Below are 26,099 nucleotides of genomic sequence, written 5' to 3' on the forward strand. Positions count from 1 at the left end.
GATGAGTTCGGTACTGGTTACAGTTGAAAAGAGTCCCCATCGGCATAAAAAGCAAGACAGAAGGAAGCAACTATGCGTGGGACATTTCACTGATACTTCCATGAATGACAGGACTTACCTCGAATCAAATAGAGTTCCGTCCAGGAACGTCCCGTTGTAGTGGTACCTCACAAAATCAGACACCTGGATGGTCCGAGGGCAACTCGGGGGCTTGAAATAGGTGTGAATCTGAACCTGGTCTTCAGAATTCCAAATATCCATCAGAAGTACATCAAAATGAAGCACTGAATTGGGGGGGATCACACCAGCTAGAAATTAAAGATTTCACACTGAGTTCACAGTTGCTGCCTTTCAGGCCAGATAAATAAACACCTAGGATGCTGCCAAGGTGAATGTGGGCCAAAAGGGTTCAAGCAGTCACTGCTCTACAATCCCAAAATGACCCATTCTTCCTCCCTCTTTCCTCCACATGAAATTGAAAGAAGAGAAAAAACAGTTTTCTTCTCATTGAGGGTATCATTCAATACATCTGTGTTAATGACACTTTCTTTCGCATCTAGAAGAAACAAATCTAAGATGGAAATTTTAGCTGTGTATGAGTTCACTGCTTTTCATTTTCCCCCAATCTAAAAAGCTTCCAAGATTCTCTAGTCTGTTTGACTTAACATCCTAAAAGTGTTCTCATTGTTTCTGCAGATGTGTTTATAAACGAGGAAGAAAAGCTTACAAACTCCTTCACTTCCGTAGGCAAGCTTCGGGGGAATCTTCACAAAACGTCTCTCGTTTACGCACATCCCAACAAGAGCCTGGTCCATCCCTGTGATCAGCTGCCCTTTTCCCACAAACACGTTGAAAGTGGAGTCTCTGTCATAGCTGAAGACCCGAAGGGTAGGGAAAGAGAGAGAAAAGTATAAATAGTCCCTTCCTCAGTAAAAACCAACCTGTCAAAATGCGCCCACAGATGTAATGTGGCCACAGCAAAGCAAAAAGCCTGCCAAGGAGTTACTGATACAGGAACATCTCCACTGGACAGTACTTGTGAGGTTGGAAATTTCAGACTATCTTGAATGTTACCAGCAATCAGCATAACTCTCTCTAGAAAAAAAAAATGTGTTAAGCTGATTTTGCAAAATAATTACCTATTCTTTCACACACACAAAAAAAGAAAGAGTTGGCTGTGGTCATGCCAGGGCTTTGGAAGGCCAAGGCAAGAGGAGTTAAGTTGAAGTTAGCCGGGGCAACAAAGTAAGGCCCACTCTCTACTAAACAAATAAATACATATAATTAGCCAGGTGTGGTGGTGCATGCCTATAGTCCCAGCTACTTCGGAAGCTGAGGCAGGAGGACCGCTTGAGCCCAAGAGTTTGAGGCTGCAGTGAGCTATGATTGCACCACTGCACTGTAGCCTGAGTGACAGAGTCTCAAAAAATAACATAAAATAAAATAAAATACTTTACAGCCGGGTACAGTGGCTCACGCCTATAATCCCAGCACTTTGGGAGGCCGAGGAGGGTGGATCACCTGAGGTCAGCAGTTTGAAATAAGCCTGGCCAACACGGTGAAACCCCATCTCTACTAAAAATACAAAAAAATTAGCCAGGCCTGGTGGCACACGCTTGTAGCCCCAGCAATGCAGGAGGCTGAGGCAGGAGAATTGCTTGAACACGGAAGGCAGGGAGATTGCAGTGAGCCGAGATTGTGCTACTGCACTCCAGCCTAGGCGACAGAGCGAGACTCTGTCTAAAAAAAATAAAAAATAAAAAATAAACTTTACTTCATTTTCTGTATCATTGGTACCCAAAAGCAACATCATAGATACTAATGGCCTAAGTTCACACACACACACACACACACACACACACACACACTTGATTTTTTTGTTGTTGTTATTTAGTTTTTATTTCATAATCATAAACTTAACTCTGCAATCCAGCTAGGCATGGGAGAGAACAAGGAAAACATGGAACCCTTGAACTGCAGCGAGAGCACAAAGATTCTAGGATACTGCGAGCAAATGGGGTGGAGGGGTGCTCTCCTGAGCTACAGAAGGAACGGTCTGGTGGTTAAGATAAAACACAAGTCAAACTTATTCGAGTTATCCACAGTCAGCAGTGGTGATCTTCTTGCTGGTCTTGCCATACCTGGACCCAAAGCGCTCCATGGCCTCCACAATATTCATGCCTTCTTTCACTTTGCCAAAGACCACATGCTTGCCATCCAACCACTCAGTTTTGGCAGTGCAGATGAAAAACTGGGAACCATTTGTGTTGGGTCCAGCATTTGCCATGGACAAGATGCCAGGGCCTGTATGCTTTAGGATGAAGTTCTCATCTTCAAATTTCTCCCCACAGATTGACTTGCCACCAGTGCCATTATGGCGTGTGAAGTCACCACCCTGACACATAAACCCTGGAATAATTCTGTGAAAGCAGGAACCCTTATAACCAAATCCTTTCTCTCCAGTGCTCAGAGCACGAAAATTTTCTGCTGTCTTTGGAACCTTGTCTGCAAACAGCTCGAAGGAGACGTGGCCCAAGGGCTCGCCATCGACGGCAATGTCGAAGAACACGGTAGGGTTGACCATGGCTAGTAGTACAGGACCTTCCTCGGCGGCAGCGTCTGCAAAGCCCACACTTGATATTTTTTAAAGTCATCCAGCTAAGTTAAACACAGAGGCAGCATGGTAAGAGCATAAAACATACTTAAACTCTCTTAACCTCAGTTTCCTCCACTGCAAAATGCAAGAAATAGTAACAGCCTTCCCAGGATCTGTATAACAACGTGAAAAATGCTCTGAAAACCTAAGTGCTATGCCAATATTGCTATAATTATCACAGGTAATAGAAAGTACGATGTAGTCTTACGATCACTAATATACATGTTTTAAAGGCTGACAGGCAATGGCCTTAGATCAAAAGATAAATAAGGAAATCATGGCTGTGACTCACACCTTTATCTTCTTCAATGTCAAATCTAGCAATCAACAGGGGTTTGCCTATTAGGGGACTGTGCCAGGTGCTTTGGGGGATATAAAGTACAAGGCATGGACTTTGCCTATAAGTAAGTACCTTATAAACTGATAGAGACCCACAGAGTTTCAGAAGACATAAAATACAATGCTCTATGGCATTTTAAAACAACAGATTTTTACTCACTGACATGGAGGGATATATACAATATGAGTAAAGGGCAGGTTACAATGCCAGGTGTGGTGGCTCATGCCTGTAATCCCAGCACTTTGGGAGGCCAAGGAGGGTGGATCACTTGAGGTCAGGAGTTTGAGAGCAGCCTGGCCAACATGGTGAAACGCCATCTCTACTAAAAACACAAAATTAGCAGGGCGTGGTGGTGTGCACCTGTAGTCCCAGCTACTTGAGAGCCTGAGGCACAAATATTGCTTGAACCTGGGAGGTGAAGGTTGCAGTGAGCTGAGACGATGCCACTGCATTGACATCCAGCCTGGGTGACAGAGTGAAACTCTGTCTCAAAAAGGGTGGGGGGTGGGAAAGGAAACAGAAAGGAAACAGGTTAACACAGTCTAAAATCACCCCATTTTCAGCTTACATATATAGATGCATTTGAAAAAATCCACAAGGCAATACATGAAATCTTATCTATTATCTACAGGTAGAGGACTTCAGGTGACTGAATTTGTTTTCTCTTTAATTATCCTACTTTTCAAAATGATCATGTAATTACTTATGTAATAAAATGTTAAGAGTTGCTGGGATTTATTTCATGAGAATGTGTCACCCTTTATTTTGCAAAATACTTTCACTTTTTCCTCTCTTTCCCTAATGAACAGTTTGGGCTAGCAAAAGAGTCCACCTCACCACTCCCCTCAGGGCAGCTTCCTGAGACCTGGCCCTCTTCTCTTTCTCCTCCTAGTTTTACAGCCTATTTTAATAGGTTTCCTTTCTTCAAGGTCAGTGAACAGAAAGCAAGATTTCAAGTACAGGCCAACAAGCCAGAGGACAAAAGCACATGGCCAGTTTTGTGCCCAAGTCAGCTTTACACCTCCACCCTCTACCTCCGGGGCCCCAATCCCCACCCCCTGGAATGCCCGCTCTTGAATTACACTTGGCTGGGGACTCACCCTGCCACTAAGCCATCATCAAACTGGCAGATTTATTATAATAATGGGCCAGAAAGCAAGACTTCAAAGATTCCCAAGCACAGAACACACAGAAACAGCAACAATGCACCGGCATACTTTAAAAATATTTTTTTTCATTCACAGAACCTGAATATACTTCCCAAATTTAACAAAACTTTTTAATACTAACTACCATTTACAGAGTATTTATTATTGTTGGGCACAGTAGCAGACTAAGCTCTTCAATATATACTACACCATTTAATCCTCATACAATACTTTAAGGTGGGTGCTATGATACTCAGACTCTTTGCAGGTTACAAAATTTCCCAAGCTCATGAAATTAAACATGAGGAGGGAAAAAAGTGAGAATCTAGGACCATCTGACTCTCACACTCCAGGGTCAGGGCCTCCCTCGAGGTGTATAGAAATAGTTGTTGCCCAGCTTGGGCAACATTGTGAAATCCTATCTCTACTAAAAATACAAAAAATTAGCTGAGCATGGTGGTATACGCATGTGGTCCCAGCTACTCAGGAGGCTGAGTTGGGAAGATCACTTGAACCTGGGAGGCGGAGGCTGCACTGAGCCAAGATCATACCCTGGGCACACCACTCTGGGTGACAGAGTGAGATCCTGGAAAGAAAGAAAGGAAACAAAGGAAAGAAAGAAAGGAAGAAAGAAACAGGTGTCGCCTCACGGTATTAACTTCTTCATTTGATGTTGCCTAACCACTGTGAACAATTAAGCACCAAAGTGCTAAAAACCAAAAAACCTTTCTGAAAGAAAATGTATGCATTTATACATTAAAAAGGTATACATTTATACAAGAGGCTAACAATGCAAGACCAGTCTTATCTATTGCTTAAAATTCTGACCATCTGCAAAAATAAAGTTGTTCTGAACAAATTTATTCTGATCAGCACAACTGGCACAAACTCATGGGCAGCATCAAGCCCAGAACTGGTCATGAAAATTATTTCTGCACACTCTGGAATAAGCATTTATACAACCTGTCTTGGGATCTGGCTTATTTACACCTTTTACAGGCATCTCATCCAGGGGCCCGCAGGAAACAGATGACACACCCAAACGAAGTTGTTCCAGGAAAGTTTAATAATGGGGTTATGCACAGCTGAGATCATAATCAATGGTGAAAAACTGAAAGGTTTTTCCCTGTGATTGGGGACAAGGAAAAGATGCTTGCTTTCAACACTTTTGTTCAGCATGGTCCTAGAACTCCTAGCTAGAGCAATTAAGCAAGACAAAGAACTACATGGCACAGAAATTGGAAAGGAAGAAGTAAAAATATCTCTTTTAACAAACGAAATAACTTTATATATAGAAAATCCTGTAAGAGTCCATAGAAAAAGCTGTTAAAACTAATAAACATTGGACTTCATGGTTCTGTGGGGGGAAAAAAAATTAATAAACAAATTTGGCAAAGTTGCAGGATACAAAATCAACACCTCAAAATCAGCTGCATTTCTATACACTAATAATGAACAATCTTAAAAAAGGAAATGAACAAAACAATCCTATTTACAATAGCATCAAGAAGAATGAAATACTTAGGATTAAACCTAACCAAGGAGGCAAAAGGAGGAAACTAGAAAAACATTGCTGAAAGAAATTAAAGAGGGCCAGGCGCAGTGGCTCATGCATGTAATCCCAGCAATTTGGGAGGCCAAGGCAGGCAGATCACCTGTGGTCAGGAGTTTGAAATCAGCCTGGACAACATGGTGAAACCTGTCTCTACTAAAAATACAAAAATTAGCCAGGCATGGTGGCATATGCCTGTAATCCCAGCTACTCGGGAGGCTGAGACAGGAGAATCGCTTGAACCTTGGAGGTGGAGATTGCGGTGAGTTGAGATTGCACCACTTCACTCCATCCTGGGCGACAGAGCGAGATGAAAGAAAGGAAAGGAGGGGAGGGGAGGGGAGGGAAGGGAGGAGAAAAAAAAGAAAGAAATTAAAGAGGACACAAATAAATGGAAAGACATTTCTTGTTCATGGATTGGAAGACTTAATATGGCTAAGATGTCCACACTAACCAAAGCAATCTATTGATTCAATGCAATTCCTACCAAAATCCCAGTGGCATTTTTTGCAGAAATAGAAAAACAAAAACAAAAACAAAAAAAAAACTAAACTAAAATTCATATGGAATTTTTTTTTTTTTTTTTTTTTTTTGAGATAGAGTCTCACTGTGTCGCCCAGGCTAGAGTTCGGTGGTGCCATCTCAACTCACTGCAACTTCCGCCTCCCAGGTTCAAGCAATTCTGCCTCAGCCCCCCGAGTAGCTGGGATTACAGGCATCTGCGACCATGCCCGGCTAATTTTTGTATTTTTAGTAAAGACAGGGTTTCACCATGTTGGCCAGGCTGGTCTGGAACTCCTGACCTCAGGATCAGACCGCCTCAGCCTCCCAAAGTGCTGGGGTTACAGGTGTGAGCCACAGTGCCTAGCCTTAGAATCTTGAAGGACTCTAAATAGCCAAAACAATCCTGAGAAAGAAGAACAAAGCTGGAGGCCTCACACTTCCTGATTTTGAAACCTATTATGAAGCTATTGTAATCAAGGCAGCATGGTACTGGCCCAAATACAGACATATAAACCAACAGATCAAAATAGCCCAGAAACAAACTTTTGCCTATATGGTCAAATGATCTTTGACAAGGGCTAAGGCTACACAGTGGGTAAAGGACGGTCTCTTCAATAAACGGTGCTGGGAAAATTGGATCTCCACATGCAAAAGAATAAAGTTGGATTCTTACTTTATACCACAGGAAACAATCAATTCAAAATGGATTAAATACATAAATATAAGATCCAAAACTATAACACTAGGAAAAAACACAATGGAAAAGTATCATAACATTGTATTGGATATGACACCAAAAGCACAGGTAACAAAAACAAAAACAGACAAAGGGGACTTTGTCAAACTTTAAAACTCTGAGCAGCAAAGAAAACAATCAACAGAGTAAAAAAGCAACCTAAAAAATGGGAGAAAATGTTTGCAAACCTCATATATGATAAGGGATTAATATCTAGAATATATAAAGAACTCCCAAAACTCAACAACAAAATAACCCAATTTTAAAACGAGCAAAGGGATTGAATGAATATTTCTCCAAAGAAGATATACACATGGCCTACAAGCATATGAAAAGATGCTCCACATCACTAAACAGCAGAGAAATGCAAATCAAAAACCACAATGCAGGCCAGGCATGGTGGCTCGTGCCTGTAATCCCAGCACTTTGGGAGACTGAGGTGGGTGGATCACCTGAGGTCAGGAGTTCAAGACCAGCCTGGCCAACATGGGAAAACCCCATCTCTACTAAAAGTACAAAAATTAGCTAGGCATGGTGTCATATGCCTGTAGTCCCAGCTACTCGGGGGGCTGAGGAAGGAGAACCACTTGAACCTGGGAGGCAGAGGTTGCAGTGAGCTGAGATCACGCCATTGCACTCCAGCCTGGGTGACAAAAGTGAAACTCTGTCTCAAAAAAAAAAAAAAGAAAGAAAAAGAAAACCACAATGCAGTATTACCTCACACACACTTGTTACGATGGCCACTATCAAAAAATTGGAAAATAAAAAGTGATGGAGAGGATATGGGAGAAATCGGAATCTTTGTGCACTTTGATGGGAATACAAAATGTTGTACTTGCTCTAGAAAATGGCCTGTAGGCTCTTCAAAAAATCAAAAATAGAAGTACTGTGTGATCTAGCACTCCTGTCTCTTGGTGTATACCCAAAAGAACTGAAAACAGAATCAGGCCAGATGCAGTGGCTCATGCCTGTAATCCAAGGTTGAAGCTTGAGCCTAAGAGTTCAAGAACAGCCTAAGCAACCTGGTGAAACTCCATCTCTACAAAAACACAAACATTAGCCATGTGTGGTGGTGCACAGGTACTGTAGTCCCAGGTACTTGGGAGGTTGAAGTGAGAGGATCGCTTAAGCCCAGGAGATCAAGGCTGCAGTAAGCTGTGATCACGCCACTACACTCAATCCTGGACAACAGAACAAAAGACTCTATCTGAGCCGGGCGCAGTGGCTCATGCCTATAATCCCAACACTTTGGGAGGCCGAGGTGGGCGGATCACCTGAGGTCGGGAGTTAGAAACCAGCCTGACCAACATGGAGAAACCCTGTCTCTACTAAAAACATAAAAATCAGCCGGGCGTAGGGATGGGTGCCTGTAATCCCAGCTACTTAGGAGGCTGAGGCAGGAGAATCACTTGAACCTGAGAGGCGGAGGTTGCGATGAGCTGAGATCTCACTATTACACTCCGGTCCAGGCAATAAGAGTGAAACTCTGTCTCAAAAAACAAAACAAACAAACAAACAAAAAAAACCACTCTGTCTAAACTAAAACAAAAACAAAACAACTCAGATATTTGCACACACATGTTTACCTCAGCACAATTTACAATAGCCAAAAGCTAAAAGTAACCTAAATGTCCATAAACAAATAAATGGATTTTAAAAATGTGGCATATACACACAATGAAATATTATTCAGCCTTAAAAAGGAAGGAAATCCTATCCCATGCTACAACATGGATGAACCTTGAGGACATTACATAAAGTGAAACAAGCCAGTCAGAGAAAGACAAATACTGCTTGATTCCACAAATTATATGAGGTATCTAAAGTAGTCAAACTCATAGAAACAGAAAGTGGAATGTTGTTATCAGGGGACAATGAAGACGGAAAAAGGCAGAGAAGTTGTTCAATGGGCATAAAGTTTCAATTTTGCAAGATGGAAAAATTCTAGAGATATATTGTACAACAGTGTGCATATAGCTAACACTCTTTATTATACAGTTCAAAATGATTAAAATGGCAAATTTTATAGTTTTTTTTAAGTAATAACAAAGTGGCTGTGTGCAAAGGTGTGTACAGAACACAGCAAAACACAAGGGAGAGTGCCTCTGTGGCTGGGTAGGGAATGCTGCTATCACACCCGAGCTTGAATGACAGAGACAGAGAGGGCAGCTAGGGGCTATCTGACAGGAAGTGGGCCCTTTGGTTTAGGGCCACAATCCATGGTGACCCTACAGACAGGAAGCCAGAGGAATAAATACCTTCACCTCACTCTCTTCCCTCCCTCTGAACATCTGATACCTGATAGGGTTTGGATCTGTGTCCATGCCAAATCTCATGTTGAAATGTAATCCCCAGTGTTGGAGGTGGGGCCTGGTGGGAGGGCTTAGCGCCATCCCCTTGGTGATGAATGGGTTCATAGACCTGCTTGTTTAAAAGTGTGTGGCACCTCTCACTCTCTCTCTCTTGCTCCCGCTCTTGCCGTGTGAGATGTCTGCTCCCGTTTTCCCTTCTGCCATGACTGTAAATCTCCTGAGGTCCTCACTCGATGCTGACGCCAGCATGCCATGCTTCCTGTACAGCCTGCAGAACTGCGAGCCAATTAAACCTCTTTTCCTACAAATTACCCAGCCTCGGGTATTTCTTTCCAGGGACACAAGAATGGTCTATTACAATGTCCCATTGGCTGAACCCAACCAAAGCCAGAAGACAAAGGGTCATTAATGCACTCCATACTATGCACATGTAGTCCATACAGGTCAGTCTCCCAGAGCAGAAAGCAAAGGGAACAGGTGGAGGGTGGACCTAGAAAGGCAAAGGGAAACCACCTAGCACATCCAACAACCTCCTTTACTCTCCACCAGCTTATTTTTGTCCCCTTCCATCACTGCCCCAGGGGGGTGATGGGAAAGGTGTCTGTAGCACCCTCTGATGATGCTCTTTAAAATTATTAACCCAAGGACCAGTAAGACAAGAGACATCAGAGTCAATTCACTAAACTGTCTACATAGAAGCTCACGTTTTATTGGTGACACATTACTTGAGATAAATAACTATCCTCATGGCTATATTCTTCCTTTTTTTTTTTTTTTTTTTTGAGACAGCATCTCACTGTCACCCAGGCTGGAGTGCAGTGGCATGATCTTGGCTCACTGCAACCTCTGCCTCTCATGTTCAAGCAATTCTCCTGACTCAACCTCCCTAGAAGCTGGGATTACAGGTGCACGCCACCACGCCCAGCTAATTTTTGTATTTTTAGTAGAGACGGGGTTTCACCATGTTGGTCAGGCTGGTCTTGAACTCCTGACCTGGTGATCCACCCGCCTCGGCCTCCCAAAGTGCTGGGATTATAGGCGTGAGCCAACGTGCCCGGCTCTCATGGCTATATTCTTAAGGCATAATGGGGCTTCTAAATGTAGGTTTAAATCTGCAATAAGAACAAACTTTTAAAAGGACAAATGGCAGGCTGGGCACGGTGGCTCAAGTGGTAATCCCAGCACTTTGGGAGGCCGAGGCGGGTGGATCACTTGAGCTCACGAGTTCGAGACCAGCCCGGGCAACATGGCAAAACCTTCTCTCTACCAAAAATACAAAAATTAGCCAGGTGTGGTGGCACATGCCTGTGATCCTAGCTACTCGGGTGGCTGAGGCATGAGAATTGCTTGAACTCAGGAGGCAGAGGTTGCAGTGAGCACCACTGCACTCCAGCCTGGGAAACAGAGTGAGACCCTGTCTCAAAAAGAAAGAAAAAAAGACTGCCATATTTTGAGAACCTATAACAGAAGGGAGGCAAAGTAAGGAAGAACAAGTCCACTGGGCATGGGAACTACCTTCTGGGGGCCTCAAAGTTGGTCCTGTCTCACTTGGGCCAACTCAGATGGCTGACTCACAGGGGACCTGCTTCACGTTTGGACTGTGGTCCTGCCACCGCCCTTCACGAATGGGACTGAAACTCACCTCCTCACTGGCCGCCTAGCTCCCAACTGGGACTCATCCCCTCTGCTGGCTGAGTTTCACCACTGAGACTGGATCTTACTGCAGACTTGAAAGCAGGGAAGCAGAGTCTGGCTTTTCTGCCTCCCACCTCCCTCTCCACACATTCACTCCCAAAGGGGACTCTGGGCTTTCTAGACCCTTTGCCCAAGACTATTTCCCTCAAACAACCATCTCTACCAGTAGCTAATGAGAGATGCCAGGGAGAAAAGAAAAGCAGTTAATGAACCAGCAAACTATCCAGACGGGAAAGTGTGAGAACACTGCAGAGGAGGAAGGGAGAGGAGATGAGGGAGGAGAGAGGGAGCATGTGGAGCAGAGAAGAAATGAGAGAGAACGCCTCCATTCATAGCTCCTCGGAAAATCGGACCCTGAAACATGAGCTGTTGGCTTGGATGGGCTTTGGCCCATTAAAACATCATTAAATGAAAAACTTTGCAAAGCAAAGCAAAATCCATTGCTGTTGTGGATTTTTGTTTTTAAGCAACTGCACAAATTAAAATGTCAGATCCCTATAGATGATTCCCATTTTTCACAGGGCTTAGCCCAATAAAATACCATACAGCCAAATTAAATTGTTCATATAAATGTGTAATTGCTTGCAATGACCCACAAATGAAAATTCAAAGCCCTGATAATAAGTCTTCACCAGGGGTGCTTGGCCAGCTGCCAATGGCCTCAGGAGACCACAGCGAGAAGTGGCTAGGATCTTCCCCTAGTTAGCAGAAACGCACAGGGCTAACGCACAGTAGCAGCCTCCCTTTCAGCACTCCCCTTCTCCATAGAAAGAGGTGCGATGCAGAGTCACACTCTAAACAACTCCAAAGTTAGCATGTCCTGACCTGGCCAGTTGCTCTGACACCACTGTTCCCATCAGGCCCCCCTGACTCCATCCTGGCTGCTGCCCAGCCCACTGGCTCTTCCCTGAGGACCAGTCCTGCTGAAAGGGTGAGCCTGGGCCCCCACTTAGGCCGATGTGATTTAACACCCAATAGGGTGGACACCTGCCCCAAGCAGGACCCATCAGATTATTTCCTGGAAACCTGTGAGACAGTCCAGCTTGTCGGCATTGGTGGTGGATCCCAGAGGTCATGTGTGCAGCATGGGAAGCTTGCTGGAACACTCTTTTTCTCGTGGGAGAGAATGAAGCCCCGTTTGCAACCCCTTGGGAAAAGGCAAAAAGTCACCTCAGTCCATGATTCCGGACCCTCACAAGTAATTGGCGATCCTTCCAATAAATTCCCACTCCTTTCTGCTTAAGTCTGCAGGAACGGGCTTCTGTTTGCCCCAACCCTGACTTGAGGGCAGGGATTTTTGTCAGCTTTATCCTCTGCTGTATCCCAGCACCTGGAATGTTAGAAGCTGGATGAATCCCTGTGTAAAACAAAGCCCCAATGAGGCTGATCTCTAGAACTTCTACTTACACTATCAGTCCATCCACTGAGCACCTCAGTCCCCTTATTCCTCTGAACAAAAACCTTCCCTTCACAAGATTCTGAACAGAAGCATATATTCAGGGCAACTTGAATCTATGGGATGAAAAAAAAAAAAATACCAAAGTCCACAACACCCAGCCCAGCCACTCGGGCCTCCAATGGACTGGTTCTCCCATACCATTCCAGTGCTGGGTCCCCCACCTCCTGACCCAAATATTGGGGCCTCTCACTGTTCCTTGAGCATGCACTGCTCAGGCCCAGACCCTGGTCCACCCTATCCACTCTCTTAAACACACTCCCCGCTTCAAGGAATGAAATCCCACCCACGCTCAAGGCCCAACTCAAGCATCAGCTCCTCCTCAAAGCCTTTCCTATGGCTTCAGCAAGAAATCCTTCCCTCCCTGGAATGGGTAGAGGTATCTATGCATACTACTCATAAGGCACTCACTGCACGCTGGCTGCTTTGTGTGAGGCATGAGAGCACCCAGTCCAGAATCTGGAGGTCAGTTATATTAGCTGGGTGTCCACTGTCCTCTCACCTTTCTGGACCTGTCGCCCCTCCTCCCACCCCTCATTCCCACTGCTTTTTCTCCATAGCCCTCACCAACTTCTAGTTTACCATATAACTTAAGAGCATGCCTGTGCTCTCACTAGTATGTAAGCTCCAGGAGGGCAGAGATTTCTGTTTTATTCACTGTTACATCTGCAGCACCTGCAAGAGTTGACACTCAGTAAACATTTGTTGGATGAATAAATGAATTCCAGCCTGGCCAAGCTGGCGAAACCCTGTCTCTACTAAACATACAGAAACTAGCCAGGTGTGGTGGTGCACGCCTGTAATCCCAGCTACTCAGGAGGCTGAGGCACAAGAATTGCTTGAACCCAGGAAGCAGAGGCTGCAGTGATGTCAGACTGCATCACTGCACTCCAGCCTGGGTGACAGAGCGAGATGCTGCCTCAAAAAAAAAAAAAAAAAGAATGAATAAATGAATGAATATGTAAAATGAAGTTAACCCCTGGTAATGAGTTCATGATTCTTTCATTTCTTTAGTTAGTTTTTGAGACGGAGTTTAGGTCTTGTTGTCCAGGCTGTAGTGCAATGACGCAATCTCGGCTCACCGTAACCTCCACCTCCCAGGTTCAAGCAATTCTCCTGCCTCAGCCTCCCAAGTAGCTGGGATTAGAGGCATGCACCACCACACCTGGCTAATTTTTTGTCTTTTTAGTAGGGACAGGGTTTCTCCATGTTGGTCAGGCTGGTCTCAAACTCCTGACCTCGGGTGATCTGCCCGCCTCGGCCTCCCAAAGTGGTGGGATTACAGGCGTGAGCCACCGTGCCCGGCTGAGTCTGTGATTCTTTTAGAGCAGTGGTCCCCAACCTTTTTGGCCCCAAGGACCAGTTTCATGAAAGGAATTCAATTTTTCCATGACCGGGGTAGGGGGATGGTTTTGGGATTATTCAGATACATTACATTTATTGTGCACTTTATTTTCATTATCATTACCCCATAATATATAATGAAATAATTATACAACTCACCGTAATGTAGAATCAGTGAGAGCCCTGAGCTTGTTTTCCTGCAACTAGATGGTCCCATCTGGGGGTGATGGGAGACAGCAACAGATCATCAGGCATTACAGTCTCATAAGGAGCTCACAACCTAGATCCCTCACATGCGCAGTTCACAATAGGGTTCATGTTGTTATGAGAATCTAATGCCCCTGCTGATCTGACAGGAGGCTGAGCTCAGGCCTTGATGTGAGCAATGGGGAGAGACTGTAAATACAGATGAAGCTTTGCTCGCTAACCTGCTGTTCACCTCTGCCTATGCAGCCCAGTTCCTAACAGGCCACAGACCACAACAGGTCCATGGCCCAGGGGTTAGGGACCCGTGTTTTATTTATTTATTTATTTTTGTAAATTGATGTCCCATTTCAGCACCCCTGTTTTAGAGCAATGGTTCTCAAGGTGTGGTCCTCAGACCAGTAGCATCAGCTGGGAACTTGTCAGAAAAGCAAATTCTTGGGCCCTATCTCAGAGTTACTGAATCGGAAACCGTATAACAAGCTCTCAACATGATTCGGAAGTATATGCAGTTTAAACACTACTGTGCTAGAGCATCTACAACTCTGTATACCCAAAAAGGTATGTGGTAGGCACATAACAATATTCATCAAAAGACAAGCCTGGACCTTAAGGTCTGCAGACACACCCCTGAGCTCCTCCCTGCTGAATTTTAGTCATCCTTGGGTCTTATCCCTGCCATCCCAGGATTCCATCCTAACCTATCCTCTGACACAGACACACAAACATATGGTTAAGCCTTCTCTGTGCTTTCAAAGCTACTTACCTTTCTTCTATCACATACGCGGGTGGACTACAGACCATAGATTATGGCCATGAACTACCTGGGTTCAAATCTCCGCTCGACCACTTAGTAGTTAGGTTCCTTGGGCAAATCATTTGAACTTTCTGAGCCTCGGTTTCTTTATTCGTAATGAGGTACCTACCTCACTGTCTTGTGAAGTTAAATGAATTCTTCTAAGATTAAATGAGTTAACATATGTGAAGGCACATGGTAAGAACTATGTGTGAACTTTATGAGAGACAGAGTGTGCGCTACTATCTTACTGTACTTATCACACTATGTTGTAATAGCCTAGGCTGTAAGTGGTAGGGATGGGGAAGAGACATACTAGACTAGGACTAGTCTCTGCCTTGAGGGATAGACACTGCAAAATGTTTGATGAATAGATGGTAGCTCCTCCATGCTCTTTAAACTGCCCTACACTGCCTCACAGTGGCTGCCAACCGTAGAGATGTTCTAGATAGTAGCACAACTTGTTCTACTGAAATTATTTACTATCAACTCAAGCAACAAATTCTTCCCTATGAAAGAAGCACATGAAAGAAGATACGCAAATGGTCTATGAGCACATGATGCTCAACATCGTTAGCCATTAGGGAAATGCAGATCAAAACCACAATGAGATATCATTTCTTTTGTTTTTTTTTTGGTTTTTTTTTTTGTTGTTGTTGAGACAGAGTCTCACTCTGTTACCCAGGCTGGAGTGCAGTGGCCGGATCTCAGCTCACTGCAAGCTCCACCTCCCGGTTTACGCCATTCTACTGTCTCAGCCTCCCAAGTAGCTGGAACTACAGGCGCCCGCCACCTCGCCTGGCTAGTTTTTCGTATTTTTTTAGTAGAGACGGGGTTTCACTGTTTTAGCCAGGGTGGTCTCGATCTCCTGACCTCGTGATCCGCCCGTCTCAGCCTCCCAAAGTGCTGGGATTACAGGCTTGAGCCACCGCGCCCGGCCGAGATATCATTTCACACCCACTAAATGGTTATAATCAAAGACAGGCCAGGCGTGACGCCTGTAATCCCAGCACTTTGAGAGACCGAGGTGGGCAGATCACCTGAGGTCAGGAGTTCGAGACCAGCCTGGCCAACATGGCGAAACCCCGTCTCTACTAAAAATACAAAAATTAGCCGGGCATGGTGGCAGGCACCTGCAATCCCAGCTACTCAGGAGGCTGAGGCAGGAGAATTGCTTGAACCCGGAAGGCAGGGAGGTTGCAGTGAGCTGTGATCGCACCATTGCACTCTAGCCTGGGTGACAAGAGCGAAATTCTGTCTCAAAAAAAAAAGACAAGCATAAGTGTTGATGAGACGGTGGAGAACTATGAACCTTCGTACACTGCTGGTGGGAATGTAAAATGGTGCAGCCATTGTGGGGAAACAGGTTAGCTATTCTTCAAAACATTTGTAACATAGTTGCCATAGGACGCAGCAATTCCAGCTCCTAAGTGTATATCCAAAAAAAAGGAAAAGGTACATCCACACAAAACCTTGCATATGAATGTTCATAACATCATCATTCATGATAGCCAAAAAGCGTAAACAATCCAAATGTCCATCAACTGATAAATGGACACAATGGAATATTACATATACGGCCACAAAAGGGAATGAAGTACTGATATACCTTACAACATAGATGAACCATGAGAGATTATGGTTTATACAAAGCATCTCAAATTATGATTATACAAAGCACCTCAAATTATGATTCCATTTATATGAAATGTCCAGAAAAGGCAAATCCATAGAGACATAAAGTGGATTTGTGGTTGAAAGGGACTGGAGGGCAGTCTAACTGGGGTGGGGGAGTGACTGCATTTCTTTTCGGGGGATGATGAAAATGTTCTGGAATTGGCTAGTTGTGATGCTTGCACAACTCTGTGAATATACTAAAAAACACTGAATTGTACACACCAAAAGGGCAAATTGTATGGCATTATATCTCAATAAAGCTGTTTTTTTTTTTTTAAAGCAATTAAAACAGTAATAAGAATGATCATTTCTAAGCACTTGCTAGTGCCACATACTGTGCTGAAAAGCTTTTGTATATTCATTGTTTGGAACTTCAAAAAAGTCAAGAGTCTACAAAATATTCATAATGACCCTAGGCCTTGGGGCACATAGCAGGGGCTCAACAAATAGCTCTCTCTGCCTGATCTAGTGATTCACGAAGGGAAGTGCTGGCACAGACCAGCGTTTGTAATAAAAGCCTTGGGGAGGAGTAGCCTGGTGCTGGAGGAAGAGAGGCCTGTTAAACCCGAAACTAAACTGGAGGGAAACTGGAGAGCGGTGCTGTGATCCTGAGGCAGAGCTGAGAGAAGGAGTTCTGGGCCTGGTGTAGGGGCTGGTGCAACGCGGAGTGACGGTCCTGGACCACCTCCCGCCCAGGAGAGGTGTTGTGTTGTGTTTTGTTTTGCGATGGAATCTCTCTCTGTCTCCCAGGCTGGAATGAAGTGGCACGATCATAGCTCACTGCAGCCCCAAACTCCTGGGCTCAGGCGATCCTCCCGCCTCGGCCTCCCAAAGTGCTGGGACTACAGGCGTGAGTCACCACGCCCAGCCCCAAGAGAGGTTTTTTTGTATGGCCGGAAAGGGAAGGGCAGTGGTAGCTGCGCGCACAGACTTCTGGAGTTGGATTAAACAATCTGACTCTATTGTTTCAATACGCTTCGTAGCGTCAGTTGCTTGTTACCTTACTGATAAAATGAGGGTAGTGATAGTACCTACCTCACAAGACTGCTGTACAATTAAATGAGTTCACTACAATATGGAAAGTACTTACAATTATATCTACACATTGTTAACAGCTCATTATTTGTTTGCGCCTGCTAGCCTCTTCATCATCATCGTTTTGTGTGAGAAGCACCATCTGACTAGATTCCCAAGGGAGCGGAGGGAAGGAACAGGAAAGGGAGAAGAGAGGCAGGCACGAACATCCACTCTTAGGGTTCCAGTTGTGCAACGCGGCCCCCACTCACACTGATTATTTTACACTGATTTTGCGTGTGTCCATGCGCTGGAGGAAAGGGAGGGCGTGGTCTGCCCCAACCTCGCTGCTCATGGTCTTCCAAGGGTCCAGTCCAGGCGGGCGGCCTAGGGCACGTGAGGGCCGGGAGGCTCACCCGCGGCGGAGGGTCTGGGGTCCGGGAGGATTTGGGCAGCGGAAGAAGGGAGGAGCGCGGATGCACGGGGCGGAGCTAGGGGAGGTCCGGAAGGAGGGAAAGGCCTGTCGGGAGAGAGGGACGCGTATCCGCGGAGGCCGCGCCGGGCGCCAAGGGCGCGGTACCTGGAGTCGAACTTCTGGCCGTCGGGGAACGTCCCCACGTAGTGGTAGCGCACAAAGTCGCCGCTGCGCACGGTGCGCGGGCACTCGTCGGGCACGAAGCGCCGCTCGATCTGCAGCTCCGCGTCGGATCCCAGGCCCGCCACGGGCGCTGCCTGCCCGGTCACCCAGAGCAGCAGCAGGAGCAGCGGTGGCAGCGGGGGCCTCCAGCCCTGGAACGCCATCGGGGCGGCGAGGAGAGTGGCGCGGACGCAGTGCGGAGCTCGGGCTGCACGGGTCGGCCTGGGCGTGCGGCTGCGTTTGTAAACGTGGAACGGTCTCCCGGCCCTCCCCGGGCTGCAGCCACCACCCCCTCTCCCCTGCCGCCCGCCCCCCGGCCACAGCTCGAGGGGAGGAGCCCAGCCTGGCCGCGCGCCGAAGGCGGGCCTGCTGCGCCCTGCCCCGCCCGGCCTTGGGAATGTGCGCGCCGCGGCGGGGAGTGGGGCTGGGAACTCCAAATGGGGACCCAGTTTGGGCCTAGGGAGGGCGTATCCCCGAGCGAGACACTGTGATCTCCAGACAAGGCTTTGGCCCAAAGTCGGAAGAGAAAAGCGCGCACTGCCCAAGCCCTCCCGCTGGTCTCCGCCCATCCCTGGAGACACCGGGTTTGGTGCCATGAGGGGCTCCTACGTGGCGGTGGATCCAATTTCCTCTTGCTGCTTTGGAGAGGGGGGGAAAATTAGATTTTATTTTTTTTAACGTAGTTACAAAGGTATGGTCTACCTTGAAAGAGACTGAAACCATCCTTCGGGATTTTTTTTTTTTTTTTCTTCCTACTTAAAGGAAAAGGGAGGCCGGGCGCGGTGGCTCACGCCTGTAATCCCAACGCTTTGGGAGGCCGAGGCAGGCGGATCACGAGGTCAGGAGATCGAGACCATCCTGGCCAACACAATGAAACCCTGTCTCTACGAAAAATACAAAAAAATTAGCCGGGCATGGTGGCGCGCGCCTGTAGTCCCAGCTACTCGGGAGGCTGAGGCAGAAGAATCCCTTGAACCCGGGAGGCGGAGGTTGCAGCGAGCCGAGCTTGCTCCACTGCACACCAGCCCTGGCGACAGTGCAAGTCTCCGTCTCAAAAAAAAAAAAGAGAAGAGGGAGGCATGTAGTGCGAGAGGTTCCCGTGACAGTTGTCTAGGCAAGAGTTTTAAGGCACCGTGAGGGTCCCCCAAGCCATCAGTGGCCGCAGTGTGAGCTGATACTTGCAGATGTCCCCCAAGCTCCCATATAGGAGCCTGTGCCAGGGAGGACTTCATCATAGAGACCCAGATGCCACAGGAATCCATCAGAGTAGTCAGATGCACTTGGAATTGGAATTGGCTGTTATAATTTATTAAAATTTTGGAATAATGAAAGCAAATCAACGCTTTTTCAACTCGTTGTGGAAGCAAACACAATTCTGATACCAAAACCTGGCAAAGAGAGCAACAAAAAGGAAAAATAAAACTGAAAAAAACAGGGCACGATCTAATTTATAAATATAAATGCAAAAATACTGAATAAAACGTGGTAAAATCGGATTCAACAGTATATTAGGTCAGGCGCAGTGGCTCACACATGTAACCCCAGCACTTTGGGAGGCCGAGGTGGTTGGATCACCTGAGGTCAGGAGTTCAAGACCAGCCTGACCAACATGGTGAAACCCTCTCTCTACTAAAAATACAAAAATTAGCAGGGTGTGGTGGCGCGGCCTGTAGTCTCAGCTACTTGGGCGACTGAGGCAGAAAAATCGCTGGAACCTAGGAGTTGAAGGTTACAGTGAGCCAAGATGGAACCACTAAATCGCGCCATTGCACTCCAGACAGAGTGAGACTCCGCCTCAAAAAAAATAAGTAAAATATAAAAAAACAGTATGTTAAAGGAAAAATATACCATTACATGGACTACCTAAGTGAGCTTCTGCAAATTAACAAAGTGTCAGTATTCTCTGTGACATGAAGATAAAACAATAATTATAAGATTATTATAATCAATTAGGTTTCAGGGATCGAGTGAGAAACTACACGAGCAACAAGAAAAATGTTCATTGTTCATCTTAGAGCTTATTCTAGAAATAGAACACCTATTAATAAAACTATAGGACAGAAGAAGGGGGAAAAAAGCTCTAAGATCATGTGGCCATAGACTCAAAACGGCATGAGATAAAATTCAACATCTACCTCTGATTTTAAAAACAAACAGAGGGCCTGGTGGCTCACTCCTATAATCCTAGCACTTTAGAAGGCTGAGGCAGGAGGACTGCTTGAGCCCAGGAGTTTGAGACCAGCCTGGGCAACATGGCAAAACCCCACCTCTATAAAAAAATACAAAAATTGCTCACCCCTGTAATCCCAGCACTTTGGGAGGCCAAGGGGGGCAGATTGCTTTATCTCAGGAGTTTGAGACCAGCCTGGACAACGTGGCGAAACCCCGTCTCTACTAAAAGTACAAAAATTAGCCAGGTGTGGTGGTGCATGCCTATAATCCCAGCTACTCCAGTGGCTGAGGCAGGAGAATTCCTTGAACCCCAGAGGCAGAGGTTGCACTGAACCAAGATTGCACAATTGCACTCCAGCATGGGCGACAGAGCAAAACTCTATCTCAAAAAAAAAAAAAAAAAAGACAAAACAAAAACTTTCTGATTGTAGTCTATTAATGGCATTGATCACCAAAAAGTACTTTTGCATGTCATCTTTGTATTGTCAAACAACATCTTGATTTTGAAGGATATAATCATTGATAATAAAAATTGTTATACATTTTATTAGCATGAATTCAGACATTCAGTTCATTCACTATACATGTACTTCGGTCCAGTCTTTGCTTCACTTATGTCTCTGTGGCTTCAGGCAAGTCAGGTAACTTCTTACTTCCACCCTTGACCGTAAAACAGATTATACTTATCTTGCCTACTGACCTCTTATGGCAATTTGGGGAAATATCTTGGTGCTGAATTAGTTTCTAGGCTCAGAAGAATGGCGTGAACCTGGGAGGTGGAGCTTACAGTGAACTGAGATCATGTCACTGCACTCCAGCCTGGCGACAGAGCAAGACTCCATCTCAAAAAAAAAAAAAAAATTACAGCCGGGCATAGTGGCTCATGCCTGTAATCCCAGAATTTTGGGAGGCCGAGGTGGGTGGATCACAAGGTCAGGAGTTCATGAATGTAAAACATGAATGTAAACATACAATACATATTAATTGTAAAGACTTGGGATTTGAAACTTGATCACTTAAACTAGATGCCAAGAAGTCCAATCTTCATGACAACTCTGTATAAGGTCATAATCACTACTTTACAGGAAAAAAAAAAAACTGCACTCCAGCCTGGGCAACAGAGTGACACCCTGTCTCAAAAAGAAAAACAAAAACCAAACAAAAATTAACCAGATGTGGTGGTGTGTGCCTGTAGTCACAGCTATTTGGAAGCTGATGTTGGAGGATCGCTTGAGCCCTGGATGTTGAGGCTGCAGTGAGCCATGATTGCACCACTGCATAATCGGCCTGGGTGACAGAGAGAGGCAGTGAGCCATGATTGCACCACTGCATAATCGGCCTGGGTGACAGAGAGAGACCTTGTCTCAAAAAAAAAATAAAAAAGGCGGAGCAGGGTGGCCTGCACCTGTCGTCCCCATTCAGCTACTTCGGAGGCTGAGGTGGGACGATCACCTTCAACCTAGAAGATAGAGGCTGCAATGAATTGTGATCACACCACTGCACTCCAGCCTAGGTGACAGAGTGAGAATCTGTTTAAAAATATATGTAAAATAAATTAAAAACGAACATCTGCTCATGGTGGCAGGAGCCAGGAGCCTGTAGTCCTAATTACTTGAGAGCCTGAGATAGAGGATCTCTTGAGCCCGAAGTTCAAGTCCAGCCTGGGCAACATACCAAGACTCTGTCTCAAAAAAGAAAAAAAAAAATCTTGTTATTAAAAAATGTCAGAAATTTTTAAAGAGAAATGATAATTTGAAAAAATACTTGGCCAGGCGCAGTGGCTCACGCCTGTAATCCCAGCACTTCGGGAGGCTGAGGCGGGTGGATCACGAGGTCAAGAGATCGAGACCGTCCTAGCTAACACAGTGAAACCCCGTCTCTACTAAAAATACAAAAATTAGCTGGGCGTGGTAGCGGGCGCCTGTAGTCCCAGCTACTCGGGAGGCTGAGGCAGAAGAATGGCGTGAACCTGGGAGGTGGAGCTTACAGTGAACTGAGATCATGTCACTGCACTCCAGCCTGGCGACAGAGCAAGACTCCATCTCAAAAAAAAAAAAAAAAATTACAGCCGGGCATAGTGGCTCATGCCTGTAATCCCAGAATTTTGGGAGGCCGAGGTGGGTGGATCACAAGGTCAGGAGTTCATGACTGGCCTGGCCAAGATGGTGAAACCCCATCTCTACTAAAAATACAAAAATTAGCTGGGTGTGGTGGCAGGTGCCTGTAGTCCCAGTTACTCGGGAGGCTGAGGCAGGAGAATGGCGTGAACCTGGGAAGTGGAGCTTGAAGTGAGCCGAGATCGTGCCACTGCACTCCAGCCTGGGCAACAGAGCCAGACTCCGTCTCAAAAAAAAAAAAAAAAAAAAAAAAAAAAAAAAAGTTTATTTAGGCTAGCTGCTCTTAGGCCTGAGTGAAGCTTATCTAACACATATTTTTTCTTATCATCAGAGTTCGCTTGTACTTAAGAACACAAGACAGCCCTTCAGCGCTATGCTTAGGGCCACTTAGAAGAGCAAAATCACCAATAAAAAGCAAAAAAATGCAAAAGCATGGCACTAAATATACTGCAAAAAGCACACTTGTTTACGGTATGAGAGCTGAAACAAAGGCAGATCTTTCTTGACCTTGGCTGAAAATATGGACCATTTTTTTTCTTTTACTTTTTAAAAAAATTGAGGTATAATTTTAAAGTGAAATGCATAGATCTTAACTGTATATTTTGATGAGTTTTTTTCCCTTTTTTTTTTTTTTAGAGACAGGGTCTCACAGTATCACCCAGGCTGGTCTTGAACTGCTAGGCTCAAACAATCCTCCTGCCTCAGCCTCTTGAATAGCTGGGACTACAGGCACAAGACACTATCTCTGGCTCCACAAATTTTCCTACTCAATTTTTTTTTTTACACAAATGTCCACAAAATGTAAAAACACCAGATGTGGCCGGGCACAGTGGCTCACTCCTGTAATCCCAACACTTTGGGAGGCCAAGGCTGGCAGATCACCTGAGATCAGGAGTTTGAGACCGGCCTGGCCAACATAGTGAAACCCCATCTCTACTAAAAATACAAAAATTAGACAGCTGTGGTGGCACACACCTGCAGTCTCAGCTACTTCGGATGCTGAGGCAGGAGAATTGCTAGACGTGAGGTTACAGTGAGTCAAGATCCCGCGACTGCACTCCAGCCTGAGCAACAGAGCTAGACTCCAACTCAAAAAAAAAAGCACTGACACTATCTAGGAATGGAATTTCTGGATCACATGAAACTCTACTGGTAACTTTCTGAGGAACTGCCAAAACTTCACTTTACAGTTTTGTAGGCTGCAAAAAAAAATCTGATGTCCAAGATCACCAGAGGAACACCACCTGTTTCTCCCTCCTATCCAACAGTCTCTCTCTTGAGTGCAGTGACTTACTTGCGGAGAGGAATAAACACAAAAGAAGAAGAAAAAAGCAAGTCAAAGGACATAAATATGGGTGTGTAGATGTGGCTCCCTGTGACTTCTCTTATGGAGGTGTGCCCTAATTCACAGTCTTTTCTACACAGACAGAGGATAGTCACCATTTTGGACTTCCTCTTTGTTCTGCTTTTTGTGGTTTTGATTTTTACTTTTTCTTACTTTCTTACTTCTTTGTACTGACTCATATTTCTCCACATTACAAATGTAATAAATTAATGAGATGCAACAAGAAACAGACTAAACAAGGCTGAAAAAAAAATTAATGACATGGAAGAAAGTATGATCTGAAGCCAGGTGTGGTGGCTCAGGCCTGTAATCTCAGCACTATGGGCGGCCAAGGCAGGTGGATCCCTTGAGGTCAGGAGTTCGAGACCAGCCTGGGCAACATGGTGAAACCTGTCTCTATTAAAAATACAAAAAAATTAGCCAGGCATGGTGGCATGCACCTGTAATCCCAGCCACTTGGGAGGCTGAGTTAGGAAAATCACTTGAATTCAGGAGGCTGAGTTTGCAGTAAGCATAGATCATGCCACGGCACCCCAGCCTGGGCGACAGAGTGAGACTCTGTCTCAAAAAAAAAGAAAAAAGAAAAAAGAAAAAAAAAGTTTGCGATCTGAGAGACCAAAATAGACACCGCTTTATCAACTAAGTTGCACTCAAAGCTTCAGGAAATGAAGTTACCTACGGGCAGAGTAGGTTCAGGGCCTGACTGGCATGGCAAATGTCTAAATTCCTTTGGCTAAACTCCCTAACAATAGGAGCTATCAATTCTGATTTACAACCCAGACCACTACAACTCTGATTGGACAGAGGACAGGCCTCACAAACATTCTTTTCTGATAAGCTACTGCAGGCCTTTGGCCAGTTTCAGCAGCTTATAGAGAATTTGCACAAACTGTCTGTATATCCTGTAGTTCACTTTTTGTTGTAAAGAGCCAACAAGAATTTCTCAACAATATCTCATTTTCTCAAAAAGAGAAATTCCATCTCTTTTTAATGCAAAAACTTTGTCTCAAAGTAAATGTGGGATGTATGTGACATATGTATTTACCCAATCCCCTTATAAATATGTATAGCTTTTCCCTCAAACCTGCTAAATATGATATGGTTTGGTGATACACTTTGGCTGTGTCCCCACCCAAATCTCATCTTGAATTGTAATTCCCACAATCCCCACGTGTGGTGGGAGGGACCCGGTGGGAGGTAATTGAATCATGAGAGTTGTTGCCTCCATGCTGTTCTCATGATAGTGAGTGAATTCTCACCAGATCTGACGGTTTTATAAGGGGCTTTCCCCCCATTGCTCAGCACTTCTCCTTGCTGCTGCCATATGAAGAAGGACGTGTTTGCTTCCCCTTCTCCCATGACTGTAAGTTTCCTGAGGCCTCCTTAGCCCTGTGGAACTGTGAGTCAATTAAACTTCTTTCCTTTATAAATTGCCCAGTCTCAGGTATTTCTTCATAGCAGCATGAGAACGGACTAATACAATATGTATGATACTGGCCTTATGAGGCTTAAATCCCAAGCTATCATTTTCCTCTTCTAAGACAGTGCACCTTCCAGCCATATCAGAGCCATAAGCCAAAAAAGAAGAAGAATTCTAAGCAATAATAATAAAGAGGTCAGCAAAAGGGAGCAGTGGGAGAGAGTGTAACAGTGATGAAGTCCTCACAGACATTCTTGGAATTCGATTTCTGCAGCAGTCTACCAAAGAGGAAGGTTTACTGTGTACCAGGATGTCAGTGGATGCTTTAAAAGTGGAAATATGTGGTTAAAACTGCAAGAAACCAAAATATTCCTCCGTAATATACTAGGGATTGTAGAGCTGAAGATTAAAGGGCAGGGGACACTCTACCCTTCCCCCTGCTTGCCTGATGGCAGGACGGCAATTTACAAAGATAAAAGGTCTTCCTGCCTCCTCTCTGCCTTTCCCGCCTAAAGATAGGCTTTTGCAGGATTTGCTTATAAGCTCATAGACAAAAGCGCCAGAGAATTTTCTCTTCCCATAGATTTACCTTCTGACATTTTCCTACCTTTTGGAAACCTGAAGATGCTCTCTTGTCACTATAGGATTTATGAGTCTTTGTTAAAATACTATTTAAGCAAGGCCCCTAAGCCACTGCCTTGAGAAAGAAATCCATTTGAACTGAGAATCCTTTCCTGTGTGATGGGTACAGCAATGACTTAATAAACTCTTTTTTTTTTTGAGATGGAGTCTTGCTCTGTTGCCCAGTCTGTAGTGCAGTGGCATGATCTTGGTTCACTGCAACCTCTGCCTCCCAGGTTCAAGCGATTCTCCTGTCCCAGCCTCTTGAGCAGCTGGACTTACAGGCCATCGCACCTGGCTACTTTTTGTATTTTTAGTAGAGATGGGGTTTCACCATGTTGTCCAGGCTGGTC

At 45.2% G+C, this 26,099-nt stretch overlaps 2 protein-coding genes across 2 annotated transcripts in view; both read right to left on the reverse strand.

The window, feature by feature from the left end:
* Nucleotides 1–18,444, reverse strand: part of FKBP9 (FKBP prolyl isomerase 9) — a 53,852-nt gene extending 35,408 nt beyond the window's left edge. Inside the window, exons 1-3 of the mRNA XM_010383453.2 lie at nt 18,015–18,444; nt 728–873; nt 119–308 (exon numbers count right to left, since the gene is read on the reverse strand). Coding sequence (XP_010381755.1) covers nt 119–308; nt 728–873; nt 18,015–18,235 — 557 coding nt within the window. The 5' untranslated portion in view covers nt 18,236–18,444. The remainder of the gene's footprint in view (nt 1–118; nt 309–727; nt 874–18,014) is intronic.
* Nucleotides 1,946–17,541, reverse strand: LOC115894621 (peptidyl-prolyl cis-trans isomerase A-like). The gene is made up of 2 exons (XM_030922433.1): nt 17,511–17,541; nt 1,946–2,619 (listed from the first exon to the last, which is right to left on the reverse strand). The coding sequence occupies exons 1-2, from the start codon at nt 17,524–17,526 to the stop codon at nt 2,096–2,098; spliced, it is 540 nt and encodes a 179-aa protein (XP_030778293.1). The 5' UTR covers nt 17,527–17,541; the 3' UTR covers nt 1,946–2,095.
* Nucleotides 18,445–26,099: the final 7,655 nt, after the last annotated feature.

This window comes from Rhinopithecus roxellana, chromosome 18, assembly GCF_007565055.1.
Source record: "Rhinopithecus roxellana isolate Shanxi Qingling chromosome 18, ASM756505v1, whole genome shotgun sequence".
NCBI lineage: Eukaryota > Metazoa > Chordata > Mammalia > Primates > Cercopithecidae > Rhinopithecus > Rhinopithecus roxellana.